Below are 27,249 nucleotides of genomic sequence, written 5' to 3' on the forward strand. Positions count from 1 at the left end.
AGGGAAATTATGCTTAATCTATTGGCCACATGTTTGCACAAATATGCATTTTTCCTGCTTTTATGTTAGTGTAAACATGCATCCAAATTCCTGTACACAGAAATCACCAGACTGGGCATGTTTGCAGAGTGCACATGAAATCAGTGGGACAGTTTCCATTATCTGCCAGCACTTCTTCTAAAAAAAGTACTTTTAGAAACAGATAGATGCTTGCACAAGGCAATGTTCAGGAGGACTTCTGCTGAAGTGTAAAGAAACTGAAGTGGGAAGCATCGATATTTCCCTTTTCACATGTCTTTCAGATTTGTAAAGTGAGAGGTACAGCAAAGACTTTCTGGACTAAACACACCTGGAGTATGAATTTTGCTGGGCAGAATCTTCTCTTCCACCCTTATGCAGATGTCTCAGATATGATGAAAGATCTGCAATGATGTTAAACACTTGTGTTTAAGCAACTCAGTTCCGCCTGCACCTCGTTTTGATTACAGATTTTCTGTTGGCAAGTGTATTTTTCCATGATTCACAGGAAGCCAGCTTTTTTAGTTTGAGCCCCAGATAGAAATTTCAAAAGTGCCAAGCCTTTCATTTGAGAAAAGGAGGACAGAGTTGGGACAAGAAGTTGTGCTCAATTTTATGAGAGTGAGAAGGAGACGGAGAGAGATCCTTTCATGACCTCTTTTCTGAAAGCACAGGGCAGTAGCAAAGCATTAAATAACAGCTCAATAGGTTTTCATCAATACAGCGAAATAATTATCTGGGAGAAGTTATGTAACCTCCAGTAAATAAGGTCAGAGACCAAGATATTTTTATACACTGTCTATAAGATCCTCTCTTGCATGGAATAATTTCTTTGGTAGAGAAGAACTAGTCCTCTTTACAGTGTTGGACACAAATGACATATTATTTTAGCATCAGTAAAGTTTCCTCTATGCAAAGTCTAATAGGGAAATTCATGATATAACTCCACTGGTTTGTCTGCTTTTCTGGAACAAACGTACCCGTTATTCTATCCTGAATGACCAAACTGCAGCTTTCTTTGTTTCAGGAGTCTATTTTGAAGAATTACCTTGTGTTCTTTACTTAAAACAAAACACCATGGGCCTATTCCAATGTGCTCCATTAACTTGTCTTTACTGCCTTTCATGGAATGCATTATTATCTCTCTTTAACAGAAGAGATACCAGGACAGTTAGTCAAGCCGAGGGGTTTAGATCCAGTCACCAGCCAAAGATCTGGATACAAATAAAGGGCTGAACACTGTGTCCTTGGAACATTAGCTTTGGGTTTCAATTATTAACCTGTCACAGGCTATGCATTAAATAGATCATTACTGTTCCCTGCAACCATATCAAAGTCATCATCACATGACAAAGGCAAATGCAACTCAGCTGAGGACAGTTGCCTACCTGACTCTCCACACTACATTTTCAGGACACATGTGGGAATACTTCCAGCACAACTCAGTGTCTTTGGAGTGTCTTTTCTTTGGAGCATCTCAGCTGGAGAGGGTTTATTTCCCCATTGCTGAGACTCTCTGCAGTAGACTTTCAAACTGAAATCTTTTCTCTCTTAAAACCAACTGGACCATTGTTATCAGGTTCAGTGTGTTCAGGATTTCTCCCTCCTTCATTTCACTAGGTTTGGGACTTCCTGTTTACGCGTGTGGATGGCAATAGTTCTGAATCCCAGGGGTGAAAGACATAATCTTTTCTAATCTTTCAAGTGCTGCCCAGCACCAGTTTGGAACACCTCCATGGGCTACACAGATATTCCCAGTTTAAGCTGAGGGCAGGGAGCAGACAGAAAGAAATGCCCAGCTGTCATATTTCCTATGCTGTCCTGACAGGCGTTTTCTATAAACTGCTTCCCACCAGAAGGTCTTGACAAACTGGAGCCAGCCCTTAGGCTTAGAGTTCAACCATGCTGGTAAAGGATAATACATGAAAAAATTCAAAACAAACAAACAGATTAGAGCTCTACCTACCACTCAAAATTGCTTGTTTACCTGAAGCATGAGGCCGTGGGAAGACAAGTAGCAGAAGAGTTACAATGGAACTTTTAGCCTATTGCTGTGATTCATTTTCTGTGCCAATATCAAAACCAAATCCCATCTCAATTTGTCAGCGGCTGTTTCAAAGTCTTTGAGGACCCTAGAAATGACCACTGATTTTTGTATTGGGCCTCAAGTTCCCTTGAATATTTTGACATTTATCTTGCAATGAAATTTCCAAGACCAAATGCAACTTCCCTGGTCAACACCATATCAAATCAAGTATGTTCTTACAAACATGTATATTCTCCCACTTGACCACTTTTAGTGAATTACACTGGCTCTGGTGTTTCAGCCTTCCCAGGCCTATGATTACTATACTCTTAAATGAGGGAAAGATCCCCTTTTTCATCCACTAAACACCTTATACAGCTTCACAATTCCCTCTTTCACATTAGTGATGTTAATTAGTGATCCATACACTTAATCTAACTCCATACAGGGTGCATGCCCAAAATTTAATTATTTAGAAGCAGAACAGCATACCCTTCGTCATTAAGAAGGCTGAGTAGGTACCCCCGTGGTAAATGCTCTGACAGCTGTGCTGTTGGTCAGTGGAAGAGGATCACCCCTGTTCCTTATGGGACTCAGAAATAATGTCTTTCTGAATGAAAAGGATTGCTTGCCTACTCTGAGGAACAGATTCAAGATTTTGAATTCTGAGAGGAGTGAGGTTCATAGCCTAAATGGGCCGGTGGGTGAGGTGAGGGATGAGATGTAAGAAGACAGTTCAGTTGACTAGTTCATATGACTAATTAATGGGAAAACTGTTTTTAAGAGTTCTATTCATAGGTGTTTGATTTTTCTAACGTTTTTGTACAGAGGTGCTCAGTAATTCCAGTGAGTAGCTAGACAACAAAAAATGTAGATTCTAATGGGCCTGATCTCTTTTGTGAATCTAGGTTTAACCATATTGATTTCAGGTTCTCAAGTTAAAAAAAAGTGTCATTTTGAAAACAATTGATCTTTTCAAATATTTCAAATAAATAAATAAATTTTAAAAGATTTTTCAAAGAAATATCTCAAGAAAACACTATATTTAGCTTTGGTGATAAACAAGAATGTGATAATGTCTGTAACCACAGCAGTTTTTGGAGGTGTGTCAATCTCTTTAGCTGAATTAATTTTATAATCTGTATTCTTTAACTAAAGGCCACCACCGGGTGGAAAGGATCTGCCTCTGCTGACATCTTCCTGCACCTCAGGTACGACAAATGAGAGGTTCCCCCTTGCCCATGGTAGTTAGGTGTTTTGTTGTTGCTGCTGTTTTGGTGCGGAGGTTAAGAGGTCTCATGACCAGGCTCAGCTTTTTCCTTGACTCTGCTCTGTTTCACAAATCACCAGCCATTTCTAGTATGCCAGGAGTCATTGCCTGGTCCTCTTCCACGTCTTTTGCCTCTGGCCTTACCTCTTCTCTCCAAAGTGGCTTTCCCCCAGGACAGGGACCTGCGCCCCAGCCCATGCTGACGGCACTCCATTTGGTGTGCCTGGTGCTGCACCGCGTGTCCGATGGCATTTGGTGGCCCCCCACCAGGTGACCTGCCTTTGTGCTGCTGCGCCGTGCCATGCAGAGTGCAGAGGAATAGCAGTTTGGCATGAATAAGCGATACTGCTGCTGTCCAGTGTACACTGGTTTACGAGCGAGACCAGTTTGTTTTTCCAGACTGGTCTGTAACCACTTTTGCACAGCACCAAGTGGTCCAGACATTGCGCCTGGCAAGCAGAAGGTCTTGATCCCGTGCTTTCTAGATTCTAAGTTATTGCTATATTTTTTAAGTTGTCACAGGGTGTTAAAATGCAGTGTTTTCATACAACGGAATGAATAATTATGCAAGAAGACAATGTGCAAAATAGCTTTAATAACATGGAAATATATACCCATGTCAGTGAGAAGGAAGCTAGACAGCTGCTGAAAGGAACACTTTGAAGGTGTTTGGTGTTTCAAGAAATTATCTGAGAGGTTTGCAAGAAAATCTGCAAGGCCTTCTGGCTTTTTGAAATATTCTGAGAGCTGACTCCTTCACTTTGTTATCAAGAGAGTCTATGATGAGACATTGTGATTTGCATTATATGGCTCTGTGTTTCTAAATATTGCTTAACTGTATCTAAGAGCAACCAGATTTGGGGAAACACAGTTAAAAAGTACTTATATATCTCACATCTGTGATTCAAAAATCTACTTCAGAATTCATATCTTACTATCTTAGAAATGCTGAAGTGAAAACAGAAAGAGTAACGTGTGGCTCTGCGACCACTCACAGGGAAATGAGAGCAAAAAGAAAATCTATCATCTTCCCCTGATGTCCCTGGTAAATAAAAGTGAAGCAGGAGAAACAACATCAGAAGCTACTGACCACAAAAGCAACAGTCAGGTAAAGATTGTTCCACTTCGCTAGACCTTCCCTAAACTGCTCTGGAAGCGTCTTACTACATCTTCACAGATAATCAGGGCAAAGTGACACACGATGCTAACAACCCTTAAAAAACTACTGCTGCCATGCTCTGCAGCTGTTGAAAAACAGAGAAACCAAGGGAGGAGGAAGAGAGCCAAAATTTGCATTAGCCTAACAGAGCAGAATGCTGTAGTCGACTGCTGGTAAAATGAGGGGTTGTGTGAGAATCGTCCAAAACTCCATGCACCAGCTACTTGAAGGTCCTAACTTATTCTGATTAGGAAAGGGATGTGATTCAGAAAGGGGGATAACTGTTCAGCCCAGCTGCCATTGCCCTGCATATCTGCTGCTCTGATCTATGAAACGCTGACCTGAATCAGAGAGCAAACTTTATTGTCTGAGCAGGAAGTGAAACCAAACACTTGATAAGATTAGGCTGAAGCACAGTGCTTGGAATGTCCTCTGGCCTGCCAGCAGCCCGGCACCGTTTCCTCCCCGGGAAATGCACAGCGTTTCGGACCTCAGCAGCACTGAGATCTGCACCACCTCTGCTCGCTCTGCAAAATGCAGCCTCTGGCTTCATCTGCCTGTCCTCTTTCTCTTGCTCCTTCACCACCCCTGACTTTTCAGAGAGAAGAGAAGGCATAGATTTTGACGCACAGACCTCTAAAAATCTGGCCTTTGCTGACTTTCCCATCGCTCCTCCCTTTGGCAATGAACTGCAGCCTTTTTGGATACAAACAGGCAAATGTGCCTTGTCAGAATGAGTTCTACATTATAATCTTGTATTTGAACTTCATTCCCCCCCTAAATAGCCTAAAATTGTTGATTGACTCAGTGTAACTGGTAAGAAATATGGGTCCTATTCAAAAAGAAGGTGACCTATGCTTGGCAAGGAGCCAGGAATGCCACTTTTCAGAGACCATTTATGATACATCACAATGGGTTAATACATTAAGCTGAGGATATTACATTAAGACGAGGATTTGTGAAATGGCTCTGTTTCATGAACTAAAGCAGATGGTAATAGAATCCACATGTTGTAGGGATGTGCGTTTCAGTGACACTTCTTAAATACCATTTAATAGTTCTATCAACATTGGAATAGAATATATACATATCCTATTTATCCATCCTATTTGTCTTGGTTAAATGAAAGTATTTACTTTTCTTTTTTTTTCATGGTTTATATTCTATCAGGGTATGTGAACTAGTTTCTTCATAAACCACTTGAATCTATTCCTTTTATGTACTGAATTATATAGCAAGACTCACATCACAGTTACACTCTGGCTTGAAATATGTCTATTTATTTGGATGCAAAATAGGCACTTGCTTTGGCCAGTAGAAGGCCAAGAAGCTGTTATACCATCCACTTGACTAAGCATTCCCTTAAAGCATTTGTCAGTTATTTGTCCAGAGGAGTTCCAGGGGATATTTGTAACATGAGTCCTGGGAGCTTTCTTTGAGCAGATGGTAAGGGGTGTGTTACTTTTAGTCGGTTTGGCCACAAATGTATGCTTTATAAATCTACTTCAAACCTGCACTGCTTGATTTAATCACTGATGCGAAGACAGCTGCTTACTGCAGTTGCCTTAATTCTGCAAGGTTTATTTGCTAAAGTAGTAATTATAGTTCTTTGAAAGAAGCAAGAGGGAAATAATAATTATACAGGGGAGGGGGAACAGTTTCCAGCTGAAATTCAGATCTCTCTTCCCATATCACTTAGCTGTTTAGAAGTCTATCAATAAAGCACACAATAGATACCATATTTCTCTTTAGGACTGAGCTTGCCTTGAAACATTAGCCATCTTGCAGCTGAGCCACTGTTTGACCTCAATTAGCTTCATCTCTTTCCTGAATGCTAAAGTATTCTTGGAGACTGATTTTTGGGGGTAACTGCACTTCACAAGAGACACCTCCTTTTTTCTTTTTTTTTTTCTTTTTTAATTTCAGCTGGGTTCTCTTTGATTTTAGCTGCGCTTTAGGAATCTAAATGAACAAATCTAATCCTCTGGTGTGGTGCATGGAAGACTAAATTTGCTGTTTAAGCAAGCCAGAAAGGAGACTGCTTGCAGATCTTCCCACTGATTCTGAAGTGATAGAGTACAAATTTCTCAGAGCACGTATAGTGAGCAGAAATATCTAGGCAGGAAGCTTCTAGACCTCTCTGAGCCACTCCTTACTCAGGCACTTGGGCTGTAAGCACTAGAGGAGTGAACATAAAGCACTGGAAAGGCAATATATAGCCTGCCTGCACCCCTCCTCAGACAGGACAGAACAGGCTTTGGCTTGTGAAGTTTTCGCTCAGGTAACTTTGCTTATCGTCACTTTCTGGGTCAGCAACAATCATACGTAGCACCACTTACGCACTATTTTACCATCTTTCCTTCACACACTTTAACCCTGCCCTTTTGGGAAGCGCACAGCTTGTTGACAAGAATTGTCTCATTTCCAGTCCCTCTTCTGCCTCCTACCTGGCATATTTTCCTTATTGAGTCATACCGGTCAGCAAATGAAAGCAATCTACTGCTCACATAGGTTGGTACAAGTAAGTTTGAAACCACATTCACACTGAAGAGGAAACCAGGTTTAATCATCACTAATAAAATGTGTGAAGTGTGGTTTCCACAATTATTTTTGGTCAACAAGCCATATAATTTTATGTCGCTTTCCTGAGCCAGGAATTTAGCCTAGCTCAAACTTTAGTATAAGACACAGCTTTTAGGACAACATGGAGGGCCATCTTCCTATTTCTGACTCTTCTCTGTTCTGATCCTTACCCACAGTCAAAGACTGCATCACCCATCATTTGGCTATTTCATTACATTTAATGAACAGCCTCACCTACCTTGCTGACTTTAGGGGCTGGATTCAGTTAAAAAGGAGGATGAATAACTTCCCAAAGACTCAGAGAAAATGAGGTAAGGAAAAGAAAAGTCTGGTGCTGTAGCTCTTGAGGTGCTTCATGTCCTGTTGCTTCTGATGCTGGTGAGCATATCGTTCTCACCTGGCCTTATCACTTTACCCAGCAGCAGGCTGTTGCAGCCTGGCTGGCTAACCTTCCAGCTACAGCAGTTCCTAGGATTTTGACTGATACTTAATTCCTGTGGCAAGAAGGGATTCAAGGAGCATGTTCCCCATGGTGATTTAAAAGCAATTTTGCATGCGCATGAAGCCAGACCTAATGCTAATGGCAGTATACAAAGCGGGGCATGGGATGTCTCAGGCCATTTTATCATCTCAGGTACACGGGTATAAATCCAAAAGGTCTCTGATGTAGACTATTAGGCATCACTGGTATGTAAATGACATCTGAGTTTGGAATGCTATAGAACTTATATGTTCTTAGATCTTAAAATATCCTAAAGCATGATTTTACAACACAGAAAAACTGTTCTTAACTCCCTACCAAAAAAATTATGTCCTTTGTAAAGAAGTATTAAACATAAATTAAAAATAAGCCTTGTAAATATTTTAAGATAAATATTAAAGACCAGAGGATATTTACTAGGAAAAATTCTTGCTTCAGGTTTCACTGTAGAACATAAATAATGTCAGAAATCCAGTGAAAGGACTGAAGCACCAGTCTGTCTTCTTGTTCTTTTTCTAGGTTACACTGGGGCAACTCTACCGACCTTAAGAGAGCTAGGTAGTTTATCTTGCCATGTGTGTGAGGAGAGTTTCAATAGCTGCTTCCCTTCTTGCAATAACTCCAGATCCTCCGCAAAAATAGCAGCCAGCATCATTTGCTTTAAAACATAACAACTTACTGGAAATGAATGTAGGCAACTCACCTAAATTTTATCACTTGTAATGATGAGCTAAATGCATACTGTCTTTTGCTTGAGTGTATTTCTTTTGTATCCTTTTGTATTTTCTTAGAAATCTTTCCAGATCATGAGATACCTAGGCTTCTGGGCACAAGCCCACTACCCCTTTAATTTTACATGAAAAAGATTCTCAGTTTGCTGGCAGCAGGTCCCCCCAAAAAGGACTCTTCCCCATAAAAAGCTATTGAATTACATAACTCTCCTACCGCAAAAGACCACCTCCACCCTCTGCCCCCCCCTCAAAAATGACAAGCCAGCAGAGATGTTGCAGAAAGAATTGAGTTTGTGTCATGCTATCATAACCTAGCTAGAAGTTGTTTTTATATATATATATACACACATACACCCACTTTTATATATATATATATGTATGTATATAAACACACACACACACACACACATAGAGGTTTTATAATATCTTTTGGCCTTTTTACTTTCTGGCTGCAAGTTAATGGGTGTGAGAACAATGTCAATATGTGCTACTTTCCTTTGAGAACAATCTTTATGTAAGCCAGATTAAAATTTAACTGGCCTGTTCACTATTCAGTAAGTGCAGCCTTTTCAACAGGAGCTGATAAAGATCAGTTTTGCTGGAACTTGTTTGCAAAGCACTTACAAAAACAGCTTCCCTGCTACTGGCACTTGGAGTGAAATGAATCATAGAACAAATTCTGTAAAATCAGCTGCATTTCAGAGTGAAGTATAGTTGTAGTCAGGGCACACTTAGTATAGTTTTATACTTGCAATAAATAAAGGCTACAAAGAGGCTGGAAGGATTTGTGGTAGAATGTCAGTTGCTAATCTTGCTTTAGCTGCACTATGATGTTAGTCCACCTTCCAGTCCTGTAGGTAACTGCTTCACTAGCCTGCCAATTGCAAATAGCTGTCCACTACTGAAGAGAGCCTGAAGCAGTCTAGAAGCATGATTGACCAACCCTGCTCAGCTCTGTGTAAGCATAGTTGACTCTTATCACCAAGAAAGTTCAGCCCTCTGAGCTGGAGCTGAGGGAATGGCACGGGAGGGAAAAGATGGACTGCAGACTTTTCATTTAAATTGTGGAGAAATAGATGATCAGTCCTTAGTGCTGTTAAATCTCTTATCATGTTTAAACCTGCACTTCCCTCATAAAGGGAAAAGTTGAATTTCTATAGAAAGCTGTTGAGTAATGATATTCTGGATGTGCTATACGCGTAAGCAAACCTCAGAGACTGCCCATGCATCTTCTGATAACAGGCTGTCATTTCTGGAAGAAAGAGCTTACTTGCTGAAAGAGTTCATATGTTCATCAACTCAGTCTACTGGGAATCCTTGATAGGTTCTGTAAGGGACAGCCAAGGCTGCTGTCCTTGAAATCTAGTGTACCTAAGATGAAGCATGCCTATAGCAAATTAGCGCCGGTATAGTTGCATACTTTGATATTATTCTGTTTAATGTGACTTTAGAATCCACAATCCACAAGAGCTACATGTCCTGAGCTGATTATCAATCTGCCCTTTGAGAAAAGCATTTAGGAGATGTCCTATCCAGGTGCTCATGACTTTCAAACTTGCAAATCTGAGGTTCTTGCCATAAACTCCTGAGGTACTTTATCAAAGTAGGATGTGGCATTTGGGTATACAAACCCTGTTAATAAATAACAGCAGGATATGTGATCACTCACAGCACATGTTGAAACTAAAGCCAGGAATTTATTTTTCAGAGGATCATGCCAGAAGCTTTTTATCTTCCATGGCACCATGCTTACCTACCTGCACTCCTCAGAAATGTGTATAAATGCCTAGAATCAAAAATTCTTGCCTGTACAATGTCATATGGTTTGAAAGAGGAGACAGACACCTATGAAAATGCACAGCACAAGAATACAGTAACCCATGCTTTTCTTTCATGACCCTCTTTTCTTCTCTAGCCCCTAGGGGAAAAAAAAATCATATGGGGTTTACTGAAAGGCTATCAGTAAGCAAGCAGGGGTTGTATCTTTTTTACTTTTCATAGTAGATATTAAAAACATCAGTTCTTGGCTTCTCACAGAGACGGTCAGTAATGATTTCTCTTACTATCTTTAGCACTTTTTGGAAAGCTAAAAATGTCAAATAATTTTTCAAGTGCTGGAGAAAACCTTCAGAAAGTGACAGGCATAGATAATTTTTACCTTCTCTAAAAATAATTTCTGTTCAGGAAGAATAAAAGTCCTGGATCTGTTTTCGGAGGCATAATTTTACTTCGTAATTTTGTGAGGGCCAATATGAAACATTACAGGCTTAATGCGTATTCTGTTGAAGTCTGTGGCCTTGAATAAGGATCAAGAGTATTAAAAAGAGGACTGAAGTGACGGTACTGTTCTCTCTACATTTTATTTCATTTTGCTTTGGAATACAGCAGTGTGTGGACATTTTAAATACACCAGAAGTTAAAATAACTTTCTCCTGACTGAACAATTTCCATTAGGCTGCTGATCAGAGCTGAACACCAAGCATAGACTCACTGGTTGTTGGTTTTGGAGTGCTTCAATTTGCTTTAAATCTTTGAATCCCACACTACTTCAGACTTTCCTTGATTCTCTAGTGCTATCTAGTGGCTAGTCATGAAAATGATTAACACATACAAATGCAGCTACATAGATCTCTGCACTTAAGAGACAAACCTAGCTCCCTCGTCCATGGCTGGTTTGTCTTCAAGGAGTACATGTGGGGCTGCGTACTAAAGACAAACAGACTTTCCCACAAAGCTTCAGCATACTCAAATTCGCTGGCTACATGCCAGCGCCTGACTGCAGAAGCACATTTTCTGTTTTACAATGCCAAAGAAGAAACACTTATGCAGACAGGCTTATCTTGACTGCGGGTGGCTACCTCCAGCCCTCCTTGTGCCTAAACATGTGAGCACTTCCCCTCCACTGTTCCAGTTCACTTTTGAACTGGAAATTCAGATTAGAGGTAATTTCAGCTAGTTTTCACACTAAAGAAAAGTGAACAGCCTGCCAGGCGCCAGCAAGTATCTTTTGTCTCCTTGTTGCTTGTTGCCAGAGATTTTGCTTGGTTTATCTTCCACTTGGCATTAAGAAACTAAGGTCCCTCAAAGCTGTTGCCACTTTTGGGCTTGGTCAACACAATACAACAACTAGGACAAAGAAAGAGGTTTGCCTGTTTGGCCAACAGATTAAGGTTTAAGCTTAAATCTGAGTGAATGAAATATGTAAGTATACTTAAAAATTACAAATGAGTAAAGATGTCAAACTATGAACTGAGTAATACTGAGTCCAGTGCCTATATTTATATAAAAGGAACAGTCCCATGCACTTAAAACATGAGATTTTTAACATGAGCCTAAATAAAGAGCTATTACCAGTGAGGAATCCTGGGGTCTAATTCACACTTCAAGAGGTTCTCTTAGCACCAGAAACATTGGCTAAGTAACCCCAGATCCAAACATTTCTCAACTTTGAATACGATTTCATTGCCCCTGAAGGTACTAGCAGGAATATGCTCCATTCTTCAACATAGCAGGATAGTAGGAAAGATGGGTTAATATACACTGTGAATCAGGACAATCATAATATAATGAGGAAACAATGGATAATTCCTGTGCTGCAGTTTCTCCACCATCAATATGTAGAAAATACTTTAATTCTTTGAGATCTACAGATAAAAAAGGATTACAGTACCTACTGTTACTGTTCCATGAACAAATAATGCTTGGAAGGCAGTATCTGCAGGTTTAACAATTAGCACCTATCCAGGACTATTCGCAAAAATGCTAACACTATATATATGTGTACATATACAGACAGCTTTTTTATAAAATAGTTTTTGGTATCTTCCCCTTAAACATATGCGCACCCCACACACACGAATCAAAATGGAATAAGCAATAAAACAGTGTGCACAGGAGTGGTTTGGCTGCTAGCAAAATAAACAGTTTTGAATAATCTATGACTTCTGATGCTGGAAAGAAGAGGACACCAGATGATGGCAACCAATCAGCCACTAATGAGTTATTTCTACTGAACACTGAATTTCCATAAATCTGCATTTATAGGCAAAGGTTCAGTTATAGTTTTTCCTCCAGCTTTAGATATTGCAAAAAGAAAAATAAAGGACCTCTTCTAAGAGAGCAAGAGAATGCACATATTGAATTCTGATGGTCAGCTGTAATTTGCACTAACAAAAGTCAAGTTGTTTCCAGGAAGATAGGGCCAGATTGAAAAGAGAACATGCTCAGTCGTAATAGGAGGTTCATCTTGGCTCAGGAGGTCCCCACCCTGTCTCAAGCAATTCAGCTTCCTCACCGTAAGAGATTCATACTTATTGGAAAAGCTTTGTTTGTTAGCCACACCTAAATTTCTGTAATGCAAAACTTAACACAAAGGCAATCACTGCTGTCAATCAGTGTTGTAAAAGATGTTAAAGCTTCACCAGGAGACTGCATCCACAAACATTTCTTCTTAAGTAATTATTGCATGGTGCTAGAACATATTTGGTTAGAAGACACTAAGCTTGAGGAAATTATTTTTTCCATATGTATATAGTTGAAACGGGAAGTATATGACAGAGCTAGAGATAAATATGGAACAAATGCAGGTCCTTTACATAATCTTTGAATGAAAGCCAAGATATTCTTGGTCTTCTTGCCTGTTAGGACTACAAGTGAAATTCCCCAGCTTTGCAGGTCATCTGCATGGCACCTGGGAAAGAGTTGAGGACAACCGCAATCCCATCACAGAGGGATACGGGGAGTGCTATGTAGCAGTTTCTAACCACTACACCTCTCAGAGAGCGAGTGCCTCCATCAAACAGTATCTGAGCTTTTGTCCACCTGGGACCAAAAACTCAGAATTTCTTATTAGACAGAATGACAGAAACTTACAGCTATTCTTCCAAAATGGTGCTGGACCTATTTCATATTAAAATGTGACTTGCAAAGGAAGCTTTTTTATGACAACCTAGGACTACTAGTTAGAGAATTTAGCCAGAATATGGGAATTTACGCAGTGAACCACCTAGATACATGCAGAAAGGAGAAAGGTTCAAATCCAGTCTCTGCTAACAATTAAAGCACTTTTAACTCACAGAGTAAAAACAAGTCTGAACTGTCCTGTGTAAAGTGCAAAAGTAAATACGCAAAGCTTTGTTGTCTCAACTGAACATCTGCAGAGCCATTTGAGAGAACGCAGCCTCCCCAACCTAAGTGACATGACAGCAGGAACAGGGTCTCCATGAAGACACTGTATTTTCAGATGGTCCTAGATATGTTTAAAACTAGTAGGCTGCATAAGTTAATATGCACCATCTGTAGAGCCCTGCACGGGAAGCTAGTATTTTCCAGCATTTAATATCACCGTGAAACAACACTAACATGGTTTCTTAAACGTGTTTCTTGTTCTATGTGAATCCCGAACTACTGAAAGTTAAGCCTCCAACCCAGACAGCCAGTTTGGATTTGCTTGAACTGTCTAGGAGAAGTCTAATATTAAGAGTGACTTTTCCTTCAGTACTTGCTTCTGTGGATATCCAGCAAAGGCAACAAAAATGACCTATCTGAAACCATGATTGAGTTACTTTTTCATTCAAAGAATATCATATGAATAACACCTTATTAGCTTTCTGCAAGCACTTTAAAATTGGAAAAAAGTATAAATTTGGGGGAAAAGAGTAAGTTGTGTTTGGTCTGGAGTTAATAAAAAAGCATGACAAAAATAAACAGTCACCTCTAGTCATCTTCTGATCTTTGTCACAGTAACAAAGGTTAATACTTTCCCCATATGACAATGATCATTATGTGCTGTCCTCAGTGGTTCCTGTCACAAGCAGGACTTGCCAGGGCACACTGCTTTAATCATTAGGATTATATTTATATAATTCATCTGCAACACTGACTTTTCTGCACACTAGCAGACACATTCACATTTAACACTAACTAAGGAATGATTCTTTCCAAGCCAAACCGAAATGTGTATGTCTACAACAGTTTCAGTCAGAAAGATTTTTCCAAAACAGGTAGAGATTAAATCATTTTCTATCAACTGCATCAGATGCTCCTCTCATCTACCCACTGCTTTTTTGGTAAATTCCCAATAACGGGAAACTCAAAAGTGTTGGACCTGGAGGCTGCAGCATCCCTGTAGTAACGTCGTACCTGAACGTTGTGGGCTGTGAAGTGCAGCACGGAGACCTTTTACGTAACTCTGCCCAAGTACTCCGGCAAAGTGCCCGACATGAAACTCAGGCTCCGTTACCTCTGCTCTGCGTGCAGTAAGGGAAACCCGAGAAAAGGTATTCTGAAAAAACGTACCCTTGGGTACTGCCCTCCCAGTCTTGTAACATGCTCCCTCCTGTTGATACGAAGCATTAGGAGTATAAAAAACACTATGAAAACACACCAAATTGTGCAGCTCTGTTGTCCAGCGCTGAGAGTCTCAAAGAGGTATCTTGCATCCCAGAGAAATGCTCAGAAAGAACATTTCCTCCTGAAAGTGCAGAATTTCATTCACTCTGTCAAGAGGTGTAGAAAGGTGCAAAATATAAGATGTTATTCCCTTTTAGCTATAATGCCTATCTTGCTCAGCCAAAGTGTATTCTTAATTAAACATAAGACACAGCCAAATGCTGAAATACAAGAAAACATGAACAAAGGATGACAGATCTGAGGACTCTCATCTTTAACAAAAATTCCCCTTTCATTTGGCTATCTACAAGTAAACTGGACATACAACATCTAACTGCAAACACTTAAAATAACCGATATAGCCCTCTCAGCTAAGAACAAACACAGGTAAGACTTTTTCAAGATTATCCAAATGCTACTTTTATGTAATAAAAAAGTTAGATATTTAAACTGGCTGAAGATCAAAAAGGTGGAGTGACCACAAAGTATTTAGATGAAAAAACCCCTTATTTTATATAAGTCTCAATGCAAACCTCGTTGCAAAGAAGTTTTTTTGTAAAAACAAACTTCTGCAACTAAAATATCTTGAGTTAAAAATTAATAATCCAGTTTGGAGAATTCCAGTAGCTTTGCCTGAGATGTAAGCAGCTTTCAGGATTAGTATTACCTACCTCTTCTTTCTACAAGACAAGCAGAGCAACACTCATGTGTTTCTCCATATTTCAAATGTTTGCTTTATTTGAGAGTAGAAACCTTAATATTGTGGAAGTTATTACCATACGAAAAAAGAAAAGGTATGGCAAAAAGTTGATGAAGCTAAATCTACTCAGGCATCATCTCCTATTAGTAGGCATACTATTTTCAAGTATTTGAAAGGTACCAGTATAACCTGCTTCTATCTGTATTTTCCTGAATATCTGTGGCACAAATTCACAAGCTAATACAAAACTCTGCAATACTGGCTATGGAATAAAATGAATCAAGATCTACATAGCTGTGGAGGAAGATGCAGGGTCTGCAACTCCGAAAGACACAAAAATATCTTGTGTATATATTGCAGGTCTTGAATGTGATAAGGATACAGTTTTAATAGCACTTGTAAAGGAAGTAACAAATGTTATCTATTCTTAGCAGTTTCAAATGATTTCAAGAAAAAGGGGGGAATAAAACCACCAGTCTCTTTCCAATGTCTCTTTCAGTTTGGAACAATGCTTACTTTGCAAAACACTATTAAAGAGAGTCAGTTTTTCCATGTTATTTGCAAATTTCTGTCACTAAACCAAAAACATCTTTTTGCCACTTGAGAACAAAGAGGACAACTTTGTATACATATAGATATATTTAGGCAAGTCTCTGTCATGGTCCACCTAATGTATAGTTTTTCCTTTTTCTTTCAAAAAGAGATTGCATAGGGTGAAGGGAAGGTGATCTTCAATGGCTACTAACTTCCACCCTTTCTTCCAACTGGAAAATGTCATTACCATTGCTTCCATAAAGCTAACCCAGAAATAAGATCCAGCAGGGATTCTCCTGCTGGAATCACCAGGAAGGCAGCCGTGCCAACGATACCTCCTAAAGGCCAAGGAATGGAATATGTGTATACCCCCGAGCCAGCTGTCCTCAGTCCAGAGCCACACTCAAAAAAGGGTCTCTTTTATTAATACCACTCTAAGATAGCACTGAATTAAAACAAAAGACTGGATAGCTGAACAGATAATGGTTTGATCCCATAAGATGCCGGGCCCTTCAGCTCTAGCCCTGTCAAGTCCCATAGTTAACACAGTCATATGAAAAACCAATACATACTCAAAACTAGAGGACTTGGCAGAATCAGGGCCAGAGTATGTCGCATCTTGCAGGACTAACCCCAGGAACATAAAAGTAACACTGAATACAACAACGAAAAATGAACATCCTGAGTTTGCAAAATTTTTTACACCTCACGGTCCAGTTGTGGCAGCCAGTAAGTAGAGGCCGTGCAGCACGGACATGCAACATTTTCCGCAGTGGGGCTGGTGGAAGTGGGGGTCCTGCACTGTCTCTCACACAGTGGCGTGGGTCACAGCTAAAAGCAGAGGCCCAGGCTGCATGCCTCACTCGTGCCATATCCCATGCCTTAAGAACTTCTTTTTAAACAGTCTGGACTTCAACTGTTAATGCTGTCTGTTTTATAAAAGCAAATCAACTTCTTATTCCTAGATAGTTCGATACCTGGTCTCACAGATTTGCTAAGAGTTGGGGAATGAAGACGGGAAAATCTTTAAATCCAGATAAAGCCATTTCCAACGGTTGCTTTAAGTTCCACATGAAGAGTAATGCCATTAATTTTTGTTATTAATTAAAAAAAAAGGTGAACTGACCTTTCACAACAGAATGAACAGTGTTAGCATATCATTGTGAAGCAGCCAAAAACACACCTGCAACTTTTCATCACTGAGTTTCATATTTATTCATTTAAATCCTCCATTCAGACACAACAGCAGTAATAAAATAACTGTACACTACTTCTGTTACAAATATAGATACTATTTAAAGTGACTTTACATACTCTAATGTAGGCATTTCTCACTCTAAACCAGGAATAAGTACAGAAGACCAATTCATCACCAACAGCCTCCAGTAATGGTATCATCTGTTTTCTTTCGTCCTTGCCTACCACACTGTAACTTCTAGAACAGTTAATGAGACAAAAAGGGTTTTTTTAGTTAATCCACTTAGATCTAGCTATCACTCTGCTAATACTATTTCACAGACATTCCTAATACTGTTTTCATCTGCCACTAAAACAAATGCTAGTTTTCTGTCTCTTCCATATTCGTCTAATAATGGCCTGAGCCATTTCCTGTATTTTGAGTTCGGCAATTTATCTTAAACGACAGCTGACATGTTGGCCTTCTTGCTAGAGCATTTTTGCTAATCAACACAAAGAGCCTTGCTGTTACAAGGATATATAGCATGCTAATTAGCTATCTGTCTTTCTCCCTCAAAAGTTTTAACGGAATTTTTCTGTAGGAAGGCAAACTGTGGCCAAAGTGTGCATTATCTGGCAGACTGATAAAAGCTGAAGAGCTCCCTGTCAATGCAGGCAGGGCAAAGCTAGGAGGGTTCGGTGAGTAAGATTTTGGGAAAACGTTTTAGTGTGGATCTGAACTTCTTAGGAAGCTGAGGATGTTGATACATTTATTGACCACAGAGCTGCCCAAAGAACAACCCCATGACTGCGTCTTACTTACCAGACACTGGCTTATGTATCTGTGTCTGAAAAAATGGTAATTCAAAAATAATGTCTGTGGCCCTTGACCCCCCGGTTCGGCTTGATTCCTGATGCTGATGCAGGAAGAGCTTCCTCCGCTGTCTCTCGCTCACCGTCCCTCTGCTGTGAGGGTCTCCAGCTCTCTGCCCCCTCCAGCTACTAGTTTCAGCCCTCCTCATCCAGGGATGGCTCTAGCTTTGCTGCTACTTACAGCTGTAACGCTAACTTCTTCCACCTTAGTTCAACGAGTATCTGCAAGGCTCTCAGCGTAGCAAAGTAAACCTGCCTTGAGTGGTTTGTTCACGGTCTGCTTCAAGCAGCTCTTAGAAACTTCAGCGCTGAGACTGAATTTATCTTGCATGTTGGAAAAGGACAGCCTTCATCTGCACACGTTTCACACTGGGAAACCCACATAGGGTAGAAAATACTACTATGATAAAAGAAAAGGCTAAATTCTTCTAATACTGCAGTTGCTGGGCGCTCTCATTTATCCGAGAAAGTTTCCACCGGCAAACAGATTTTTCAATCCTGAGCGCAATTCCCTTCCCTTTGAAATACCTCCCGTGCCTGCCCACCTCCCCCCAAAAAACATCAAACCTAAATGAAACTAAAAAAAATAGTTTCCTTTTTTTGGATACACCATGACTGAGGAAACTTTAAAAAAAAAAAAACAAAAGCAAAACAAAGCAAAATAGAAAACCCAAGTTTTCCTCCCAGCTTCTTCCACCTGGGCATTGTGAAATAATGAAAATAATCATCTAAATTATGAAATCATCTGCCTCCACATTACCTACTTTTCTCTTCCAAAATTTAAATATTTTGTCAATACTTTCTTTCTCCAGTAATGTTACACTTTCTGTTGTTTATGATTCTTGCTCTTGCCATCCCCTTGTTGACTTTATTTTATCCAACATTTTTCCCATATATTTCAAATATTCAAAGCCTCTGAGAAAAACATTCCAGTCTCCCTGTATGGTTATTAAATCAAAAATCAAACAATTTTTTTTTTGGTGGATCACAAGTCATCATCGTAATACTACTAGGAAAAAATATCCACATCTTTACCATATATGTGACATAACTCCATCCCAGTGCTTTGACAGTAAGACAAATACTTCTATCGTATACAAAAATATGATTAAATGTTATTTTCTTCAGTGAAGTAACATGGTCCTGTGAAGCTGGAAGAACAAGAAGGCTATATAAACATTTCCATTCTCTTTGCTACATGGAATGTAAATAGTACGGTCTGGTTGACCCTACTCCTCTGGGCAGCTGGTTCACGACAAAACAGTCAGAGTGACTGTTCCTTTCGTCCTTTTTAAAATAGCAACTGCCTCCTCATGGGTCACCCCTTCTAAACTCTGCCCATTCACAGCAATGATTTGATCCCCCCTCTTCAGGCGTCCGTCTTCTGCTGCTGCACCCTGCAATGATACAACACGTAATTGCAGATGCATGCATCTGTTTTTCTCCCAGTCATACTGTCATTATGGTCTTAATAAGATGGATTCAGTGCCCTTAAACCTTTTTTGTTTTCTGTGATCCTGTGTTATTGACTGTAGTCAACAGCAGCACAGTCTGTATGCTCTGCAGTATGCCCTGACTACTCTAAGTTGAATTTCATCTAGAAGTTGAATCTACAGCACTTCCACACTCCTACGACCCTCCTGGTCTTACTAGTGTAACTGTCAAGCTCTGGAATGATAATAGTAAGTTTTTTCAAGACCTGACAAAGGTTTCAGCAACTGGTATTACAAATTTGGTAATCAAACCCAGCCCTGTACTTACCATAGAAGTTTGGGGTATTTGATTCCTTTTGCTTAGTCAGGACTGTCTTCCAGGCAGTCCAAGCTGTCGAATCTAGGGCAGGACCTAAACCTCTCCAAAGGTCAGGACTGAGTTCTATTATTTTGTCTTCATCTGCATTTCAGACCCTCAGTCAAAACAAATAAAATGGTCCCACCTACTACCTGAAGACTAGACAATCCCAACACGAGGTGGGAGGCTATTTTTCAAAGTATGAGCATAGTTCCAGCTTCTGACAGTTGAAACAGACTCTGCCATATGCAGTGTGGAAGTTCTGAATCTTCCTACAACTATAGCCTTCAAATGGTCCATATGCATTTTGACAAATACTTGCATTAGCAAAGGAAAGAAGTTAGAAACTGTCAGCAACAGTCTGGCTTCAAACCCAGGCCATGCTTTAGGAAATTAGCTGCTGAGGACTAACTAAAGAATGGCTTGACTAAACACATTTACACTCAATCACTTACCTTTGCAAATACTGTCTTTACATAAATGGGCAAATCTCCATGGGGACTGCCATATCCCCCCACGATACTAAAGCCTAGGCCATCTGGTCCTCGATCCAGCGTAATGGTCTTGTACTGAGGGGGTCTATAAAAAAGAAAGAACAGTATTTCTACATTCTCCTATTTTAAGATTTAACATGTAGCACAGTAGACACAAAATATTTTTCCTTTCAAGTTAAGCCATACATTTTGCTTTCCACTGTAACTACAAATGTCTAAATCACAATGTGCTGGACATTTCAATTCATGTAAAATACTAATTCTGTTTAATGCCCTCATTTAGCTAGTTATTTCACATCCTCCTTTCATACCTTTTCGATCCAGCTCACAACATAGTTACTGCTGGCAGGTTCCTTTAGCAGTGCTTACTAGCCACACACCAGTACCTCAAACCTCAAAGAACAGAAGGTACAATCCACAACAAACAACTACTTTAAAAATCCTGTAACTTGTAACATTTGCTAAAAGAAGCCGAAAAATAGCCACAACATCATTTTGCAAGGTTTAAGTGCTCCTCTCCTCCTCTGATATATGATTGCATATTTGGATATATGTGTTGTAACAGACCATTCATAGGCATAGTGTATTTCTGTAAATATACTTTGGCTGTAAGAACTCCTTAAAATTCTGTTTTCTAAAGTATGTTTGTGTGACTAAAGAACCCCATTCTCCCTTTTCCTATTCCTAGAAGAAAAATGCCTCAGATTTATCACAGAGTTTGAGGCAAAACTTGCTCAGCAACAGCAAGAGCTCTGCCTTGCAGTATTTCAAAACACGTTACTCAGGAGTTACAGGTCTGGTGCTCGAAGTTACAGATGGTCTGGTGCTAGAAAGCCCAGTATGGAAACACAGGTACCACTCTGGACAGGACTTTGATATTGAAGTCTGAGAACAAACGTTTTAGGTGAATCAGCTAATCTCAGTTACAAAGGCACAAGGAAGAGGCTGTATTTATGGAGAAGAAATCAAAATCACACTGTAACTCCACAGAGGGGTGAAAAAGCAGCACAGTGAATTTTATCACGAAATGTGACCTATGGGTGTCATGTATACCAAGTGTGTCAGCCATGATTACGTTAAACAATTTATTTACAATTTGTTAGAATTTATAAGCATTTTAGGTGGGGTCCCACTTAAAAGAAGAGGCAACAGGGGTTGTATATAGTATAGTCACTCACCCTAAATCATCCTGAAAAATGCTGGTCGAAGTTAGCCCTGTAAATGAAAGATTGGATGTAGGTGGATCCTGCTGCTGACCAGTTATGACACTCACGTCTCCTCCAGCTACAACCTAAGAACAGAGCTCATATGTCAGTAAAATGAGAATGCTGATCCTCAGACAAATCATTGCAGCAGCTGACAAAATGGTGCTCAGAAAATTAGTTACCATAACTTGCCTTATTTCTTACATAAAAAAGACAACTTCCTAAAATTCCAAGAAAAAAAGTATGCATTGGGAACCCACTGCCTCTCTCACATTACCTTGCAATGTAGCCTTTCCACAAAGGATATTCCAAATGTCACTGATTCTTTTTTTACCTGCAACTCAATAGTGCCCGAAGCGTTCTTCAAGAGACTAACGGCTTGGGAGTGAGTCATGCCCTCGGTAGATGTTCCACAGATGCTAACAATCCTGTCCCCAACCTGCAGAAGTAGAATATCCAGCTATCAATAAAAAGTTCAGTTGCACAGATTTACTTGTCACTTTCTTTCAATAACACCAGATCTGAATATCTGGATTCAGCTAGTTTTTATCAGCAGTGTGAGATATGAAGAAAGAATTTAGCGGTTGTTCATGGTACATTTTCTCTCTAAGGCACAAAGTGAACCAGAGTATGAGCTGATACAGAGGTAGAAAATTTGATGTCACAATTAAAAAATTATATTAGTTCAGTGTAACTTATTCTTTTCAGTGTAAGAAAATAATGATTCTTTATAGAACTGATACTAATACTTGAGAAACATAGAGTATGTAGAAAACAGAAGTCCATTTTGTGCATCACTTAAAGGTAGACAGGCTGAAGTAGTATATTAACGTCAGAGATTGTGTGTTCAAACTCATCTTGAAATAAGCCCTTCATTTCCCAAGGAGTATGATTCAAATTCATCGTAGAAAAAGTAAGCCAAACTCTGGTATAGGCTGAATATGGTACACATCTAACTGCAGTATGAGATAAGATAGCAATTCACCTTCTATTTTAACTCTATCTTAAAACAGTCAAGTATGGAAAACATGGGATATAAAACATACTGCATAGGTGCAGTTGCAGGGCTGACCTCCACACTAATCATCGGAGCTTATTTACAGAACTTACTGTTGTGAACTCCCTACTTCAAATTCTGAAAACCTTACTTGCTCTGCAATCCAAGATTGCTTTAGGACTTCTTTCTCATATTAATACCTTTTACAAATTACCCTTTAGCATGTCACGAATCTGAGTTACTGTACTGTCAATCTAAACAGCAAAAACTGTTGTTACAGCCAGAAGCACTCACGGCTATACCATATTTTGGTAATCTTGTGCATTTGCAATGAAATCTTTAAAAAGTCCTTAACAGTTAACTTACTCTGAGTTTCTGAGTCTGAGCTGCAACTCCATTTGGATGCATCATGGCGATAAAAATAGGGACATCTCCAAGAGGACTTCCTACACCTCCAGCAATGCTTACTCCTAGTGAATCTGCAGGGCCCTGTTATAGTCATGAAAAAGAATTAGATCTTTCTGGAAAGAAAAATATACGAAGAGAATTTGTAGGCTCAACTCAAAAAAATCCAACCCACCTATCTTATGGAAATCAGAATGCTATTATCTCAAGCTACTTTTTAAGTTAATGAATTTTGCCTCCTATTGGGAAAGCATAAAAAGCACAAAATATTTTTTCCTCCTATCAGCTGCAGGTGAAAATTTGCTAACAAACTTGTATGTCTGATCTTAACCTAACTAGACACTTACAGAAGTCAGCCTCAGATTTGTAAAGTATAGAGGGTATGGGCAACAACAACTGGACAGATGGTATGACATGATCTTTAGTAATAATCTCCTATTAAGAACCACCCAAAGATTAGAACTAATCTTCATGCTCCCCCTAGTGTCCCACTGTTGAAAGACAAAAATAGCCATTATTTCACTACAGCACATTACTCCACTACCTACGAACCAAAGCCACCATCATAAAGTGGTATTTGCAAATTCTACTTTGAGAAGAGAATTTCCAAATATAAGCTATGTAATCAAAGAAACTGGATGACACATAAAGTCAAATAAATAAACACATTTTTGATAATCAGTCTCTGACTTAGATCTTCTAATCCTGAAAATGACTAAGTCAATTGAATTTCACTGTTGAAAATCTGCTGAGAATCAAAACCAGTCTCCTAATACACACATCAACAATTTTTTGAATCAACAGTGCAGAGAAAACCCAGCTCTTGTATAAGTATTTAAAAGGTATGCAATGAGAAAAATATAAAATCTGAAACAATGGGCTTGCGACTTTAATACAATTCCCTTGGCTTCACTAAAACTGAGTCTGGATTTAACCTAATCTTACAACAGTAAAACAAAGCCCCCTCAGCTCTTTCCCTTCATTTTCAAAGCGGGTCATAAAATATGATGGCATGAGCCACACTGATTTTTACACAAGAATACAAACAATGGGAGTCACACAGTTGTGACTTGAAATGAATAAAAGGGCTAGATTTCTACCCTTATGTAAACACATCTATTGACAGTACTTACAGAACATGTTCATGATACATATCATTTTATATTACAGCTTACCTTTTTTACTTCTACTGTTCTTAATCCCTGTATTTCAGAAGCTGCTGTCAAATAAATTTCAAAAAGTTAAGTTAAACTAGCATTTTAAGGACAGTTTTCCATTAAAGTCATCCAAACCACTATCATGAGCTTAACTTTTCGCTAGTTTATTACAGACATATGTATATGTTTTAAACAGATTTTTAAAGTGGCTGTCATTACATTAACAGAACTGAAATACTTCTTCTAGGATGGATGAGAAAGGTCATTCATTCATTCTCTCAATTTAAATAACTTCTGGAAAAAGACTGCCAAGAATGCTCAAATAAAATAGAAAAACTCTTTCAAGCAATACTTGGGCTGGTAGTAACCTTGATTTAAATCTGAGCACCAGAAAACTATCCCACATCTATCCCAATACCCACTTATCTATCCTAATAACTATACTGTATCAGCAACTGACCACCGATTTCCATGAATGACATAGCTTAACGGAAGACATGCTTAGATTAAATAGAAAATTCTGGTTCAACTTACATTCTCACCCTCTGAACTGCTGGTGTGACAAGCTGCTAGTTTCTTTTATAAAAGGCTATCTAAAGGTAAATAAGATGTACTGTACAATAACCATCACCTCAGCATTTTAATTACTTTCAGGCCCACAGTACATTATGATGATGTTTTAGACAAAGCAAAAGATCTCAGCTTTCCAATTCACAGGTATTAAATAGTGAAAGAAGCAAAGGAACCTTACTGGTATTCTTCTTCAGACCACTTTCAAAGACCTCAGGTGCACTGGAACCAGAAACTGGAAAACTGAATGATGAAAGACTGCCACTTCCTTCACTGACCTAAATACAGTGTTACACTGGGATTAGACAGCAGCTTCAGACTCCCAGTTTGCTAGAAAGTAAAACCATAATCTCCCATATTCAGCTATTTTACTACTTTTTCTGTGCCTAGTTGAAAGTTGACACACTAAATCGCCACATATTTTTAGGGCATTCTAGATGGCTCTTAGTTTAAAACATGTCATTAGACCAACACAGATTGTATGGCTAAACCCCTGCACAAGGCTTTGAAGTTCTGCTTCTGAGGGTCAGACTGTGACCTTATTTTTGCACCTTCTATCATTTCATAAGGATTTTCTGGCACAAAAGTTAGCCACAATTATCAAGGTAGGGACAGAATACAGAAGACAGACAAATAAAACGTTCATGTGTTCTCATGTGTACTCCTGCATTCACCCAGACACTCCATCCGCTAAAACTACTAGACTTTCCATCCAGCTACATGTGCACAAATCCCAGAAAAGTTTTTGCTACACTTGTGAATCAATGTAAAGAAGCAATGTGGCTCACTGTGTCTAATTCACTACTGTGCACAGACCCTTCAAAGCATTCTCCACTGTGAGCTTCTTCTAACTTAACAGTGTAGATTAAGACCCCACATAGCCTACATGTTATCATCTTGGCCGGCACTACCTTTTGAAAAGAATCTAACATTTCAGCTCTTACTCAGTCTTAACCTGTTTAACTTCAAACATCAGAAGAGAAACATCTCTTTGCTTAATTACGATATGAGATGAACTATTTATCTTCACCCCTCTATGATCTGCATACCCAGTTTATAACCAGAGCAGTTCTAAGGGGAGCTATGAATTCTTCAGAAATACAGCTCCTACTGCAAACTCTCCAATTTGCATCACCTGAGGACCACAACATGAGCTGCTATCGCATCAAGATCAGTCATACACAGAAACTGATGGAAGTTTATAACACTAATTGTCTAATGACAATCTAATTGTCCAAGGACAATTAGACCAACATTGTTCGAGTTTATTGGAGAAGCCTGATAAACAGGTGCGACTTTGCTGCTTTTGGTGACCAAGATTATGGTAAGAATAGGAAAGGAGGGGAGAAGTTCACTAAGTTTCCAGGAACAATATTCCCTTACAGCAGAGGCACTTCTAAAGTAACCAAGAGGCTTATAGCCCACTCCAAGTTCTGCTGATATCCATGAGAATCAGAGCTCTCTCCACTTCCCAGGATGAAGTCCTAGAAATCATATTTAGGCAACAGAGCAAAGTCACTTCTGGAAAAATTTTTTGGCTGGATCATGTCTTTAACAGATACAATGTGCAAAAATGAACATATAAAATGGCTACCAGAAAGCTGTGAAGTACATAAAAGCTCCTACATTTATTCATCTTGGATCGGGTACGCGGAAAATCATTGTCATTTTAAAATCAGTTCTTTTTATTTGCTTTCATTATTTAACCACATTTGATTTCTTCCAAACTAAACAGTTTTACAGTTACAAACCTGGCTGCTCTGGGATGTTCTCCTCTCAGAATGGAACGGACCAGCTTTTATTCTTCCGACCTCTAGTCTTACTGTACCTAATGAACACTAAAGAACCAGTAATTTATAATGTGTCTCTTCTAACTACAGGAGTCCCATTAAAACATATTTCAATATTTAAGTCACTTATTAGATGATGGAAAAATAGAGGGGAAAATACAGGTCTAACAACCCTGCAATGAACACTGAGTTCATGGCAGGATCAGAGCCCTATCAACTAGGTACAGCAAAACAGTCAATAAAGAGGAGGGTTTATTTGGGATTAATTAATATTACAATGCAGTCATGAAAATTATGAAGGAGCCTAATTCTGTTACCTTTCACATAAATTGGAGGAGTATTGATGTATGTAATGTCAAGATATATTTTCAAGATATTTTTTTAAAGACTAACAGAAGTGGAGTATTTTCAATGCATTCACTAAAAACTGTACAAAACCTCAAATTATCAATCATTATTTCTGTTTATGTAACCAAGAGCATGTTATTTAAACTGGTAGTTAGCCATCTTATTCCTGCTATTGAAACTACCAGTTACTCTGGAGCTAGATCAACATAAGTAAACAGATTTTGAGTAGGTTTTCCAAACATCCATCTGTAGTTTAACTGACCTTTTTATACCTGATTCCTAACAGGAAGTTAGGTAAGACGGACTTTTCGCACATTGGCAAATCCTTCCATTACTCTTTGAGATTTTAATTATAGGATTAGGTATCTACATGGCTGCATGAAATTCATATCTCAGAAGAAAATTCACCATGGAAGTTTTTAGAAACCAAGACATCGAGTTGATTTTGGAAGCAGATAGATATGTAATCACCACAAACAACATTTAAAAATCTGGACTTCCGAAATAACGCAAGCAGTTAGAAGTGTTAAAACAAAAACATCTATCTGCAA

At 39.1% G+C, this 27,249-nt stretch overlaps 1 protein-coding gene across 15 annotated transcripts in view; it reads right to left on the reverse strand.

The window, feature by feature from the left end:
* Positions 1-17,082: 17,082 nt before the first annotated feature.
* The window catches only part of MPDZ (multiple PDZ domain crumbs cell polarity complex component), a 98,113-nt gene continuing 87,946 nt past the window's right edge, over positions 17,083-27,249 (reverse strand). For 10 of the 15 annotated variants that reach the window (XM_064501570.1, XM_064501568.1, XM_064501576.1 and 7 more), the window contains 8 exons: positions 26,312-26,398; positions 24,742-24,838; positions 24,009-24,052; positions 22,795-22,917; positions 21,766-21,870; positions 21,405-21,517; positions 20,188-20,311; positions 17,083-19,338 (listed from right to left, as the gene is read on the reverse strand). In XM_064501570.1, the coding sequence (XP_064357640.1) occupies positions 19,192-19,338; positions 20,188-20,311; positions 21,405-21,517; positions 21,766-21,870; positions 22,795-22,917; positions 24,009-24,052; positions 24,742-24,838; positions 26,312-26,398 (840 nt within the window). In that variant the 3' untranslated portion in view covers positions 17,083-19,191. The remainder of the gene's footprint in view (positions 19,339-20,187; positions 20,312-21,404; positions 21,518-21,765; positions 21,871-22,794; positions 22,918-24,008; positions 24,053-24,741; positions 24,839-26,311; positions 26,399-27,249) is intronic. The other 5 variants (XM_064501581.1, XM_064501579.1, XM_064501573.1 and 2 more) reach the window with 3 other exon arrangements.

The sequence above is a fragment of the Dromaius novaehollandiae genome, chromosome Z (assembly GCF_036370855.1).
Source record: "Dromaius novaehollandiae isolate bDroNov1 chromosome Z, bDroNov1.hap1, whole genome shotgun sequence".
Classification (NCBI taxonomy): domain Eukaryota; kingdom Metazoa; phylum Chordata; class Aves; order Casuariiformes; family Dromaiidae; genus Dromaius; species Dromaius novaehollandiae.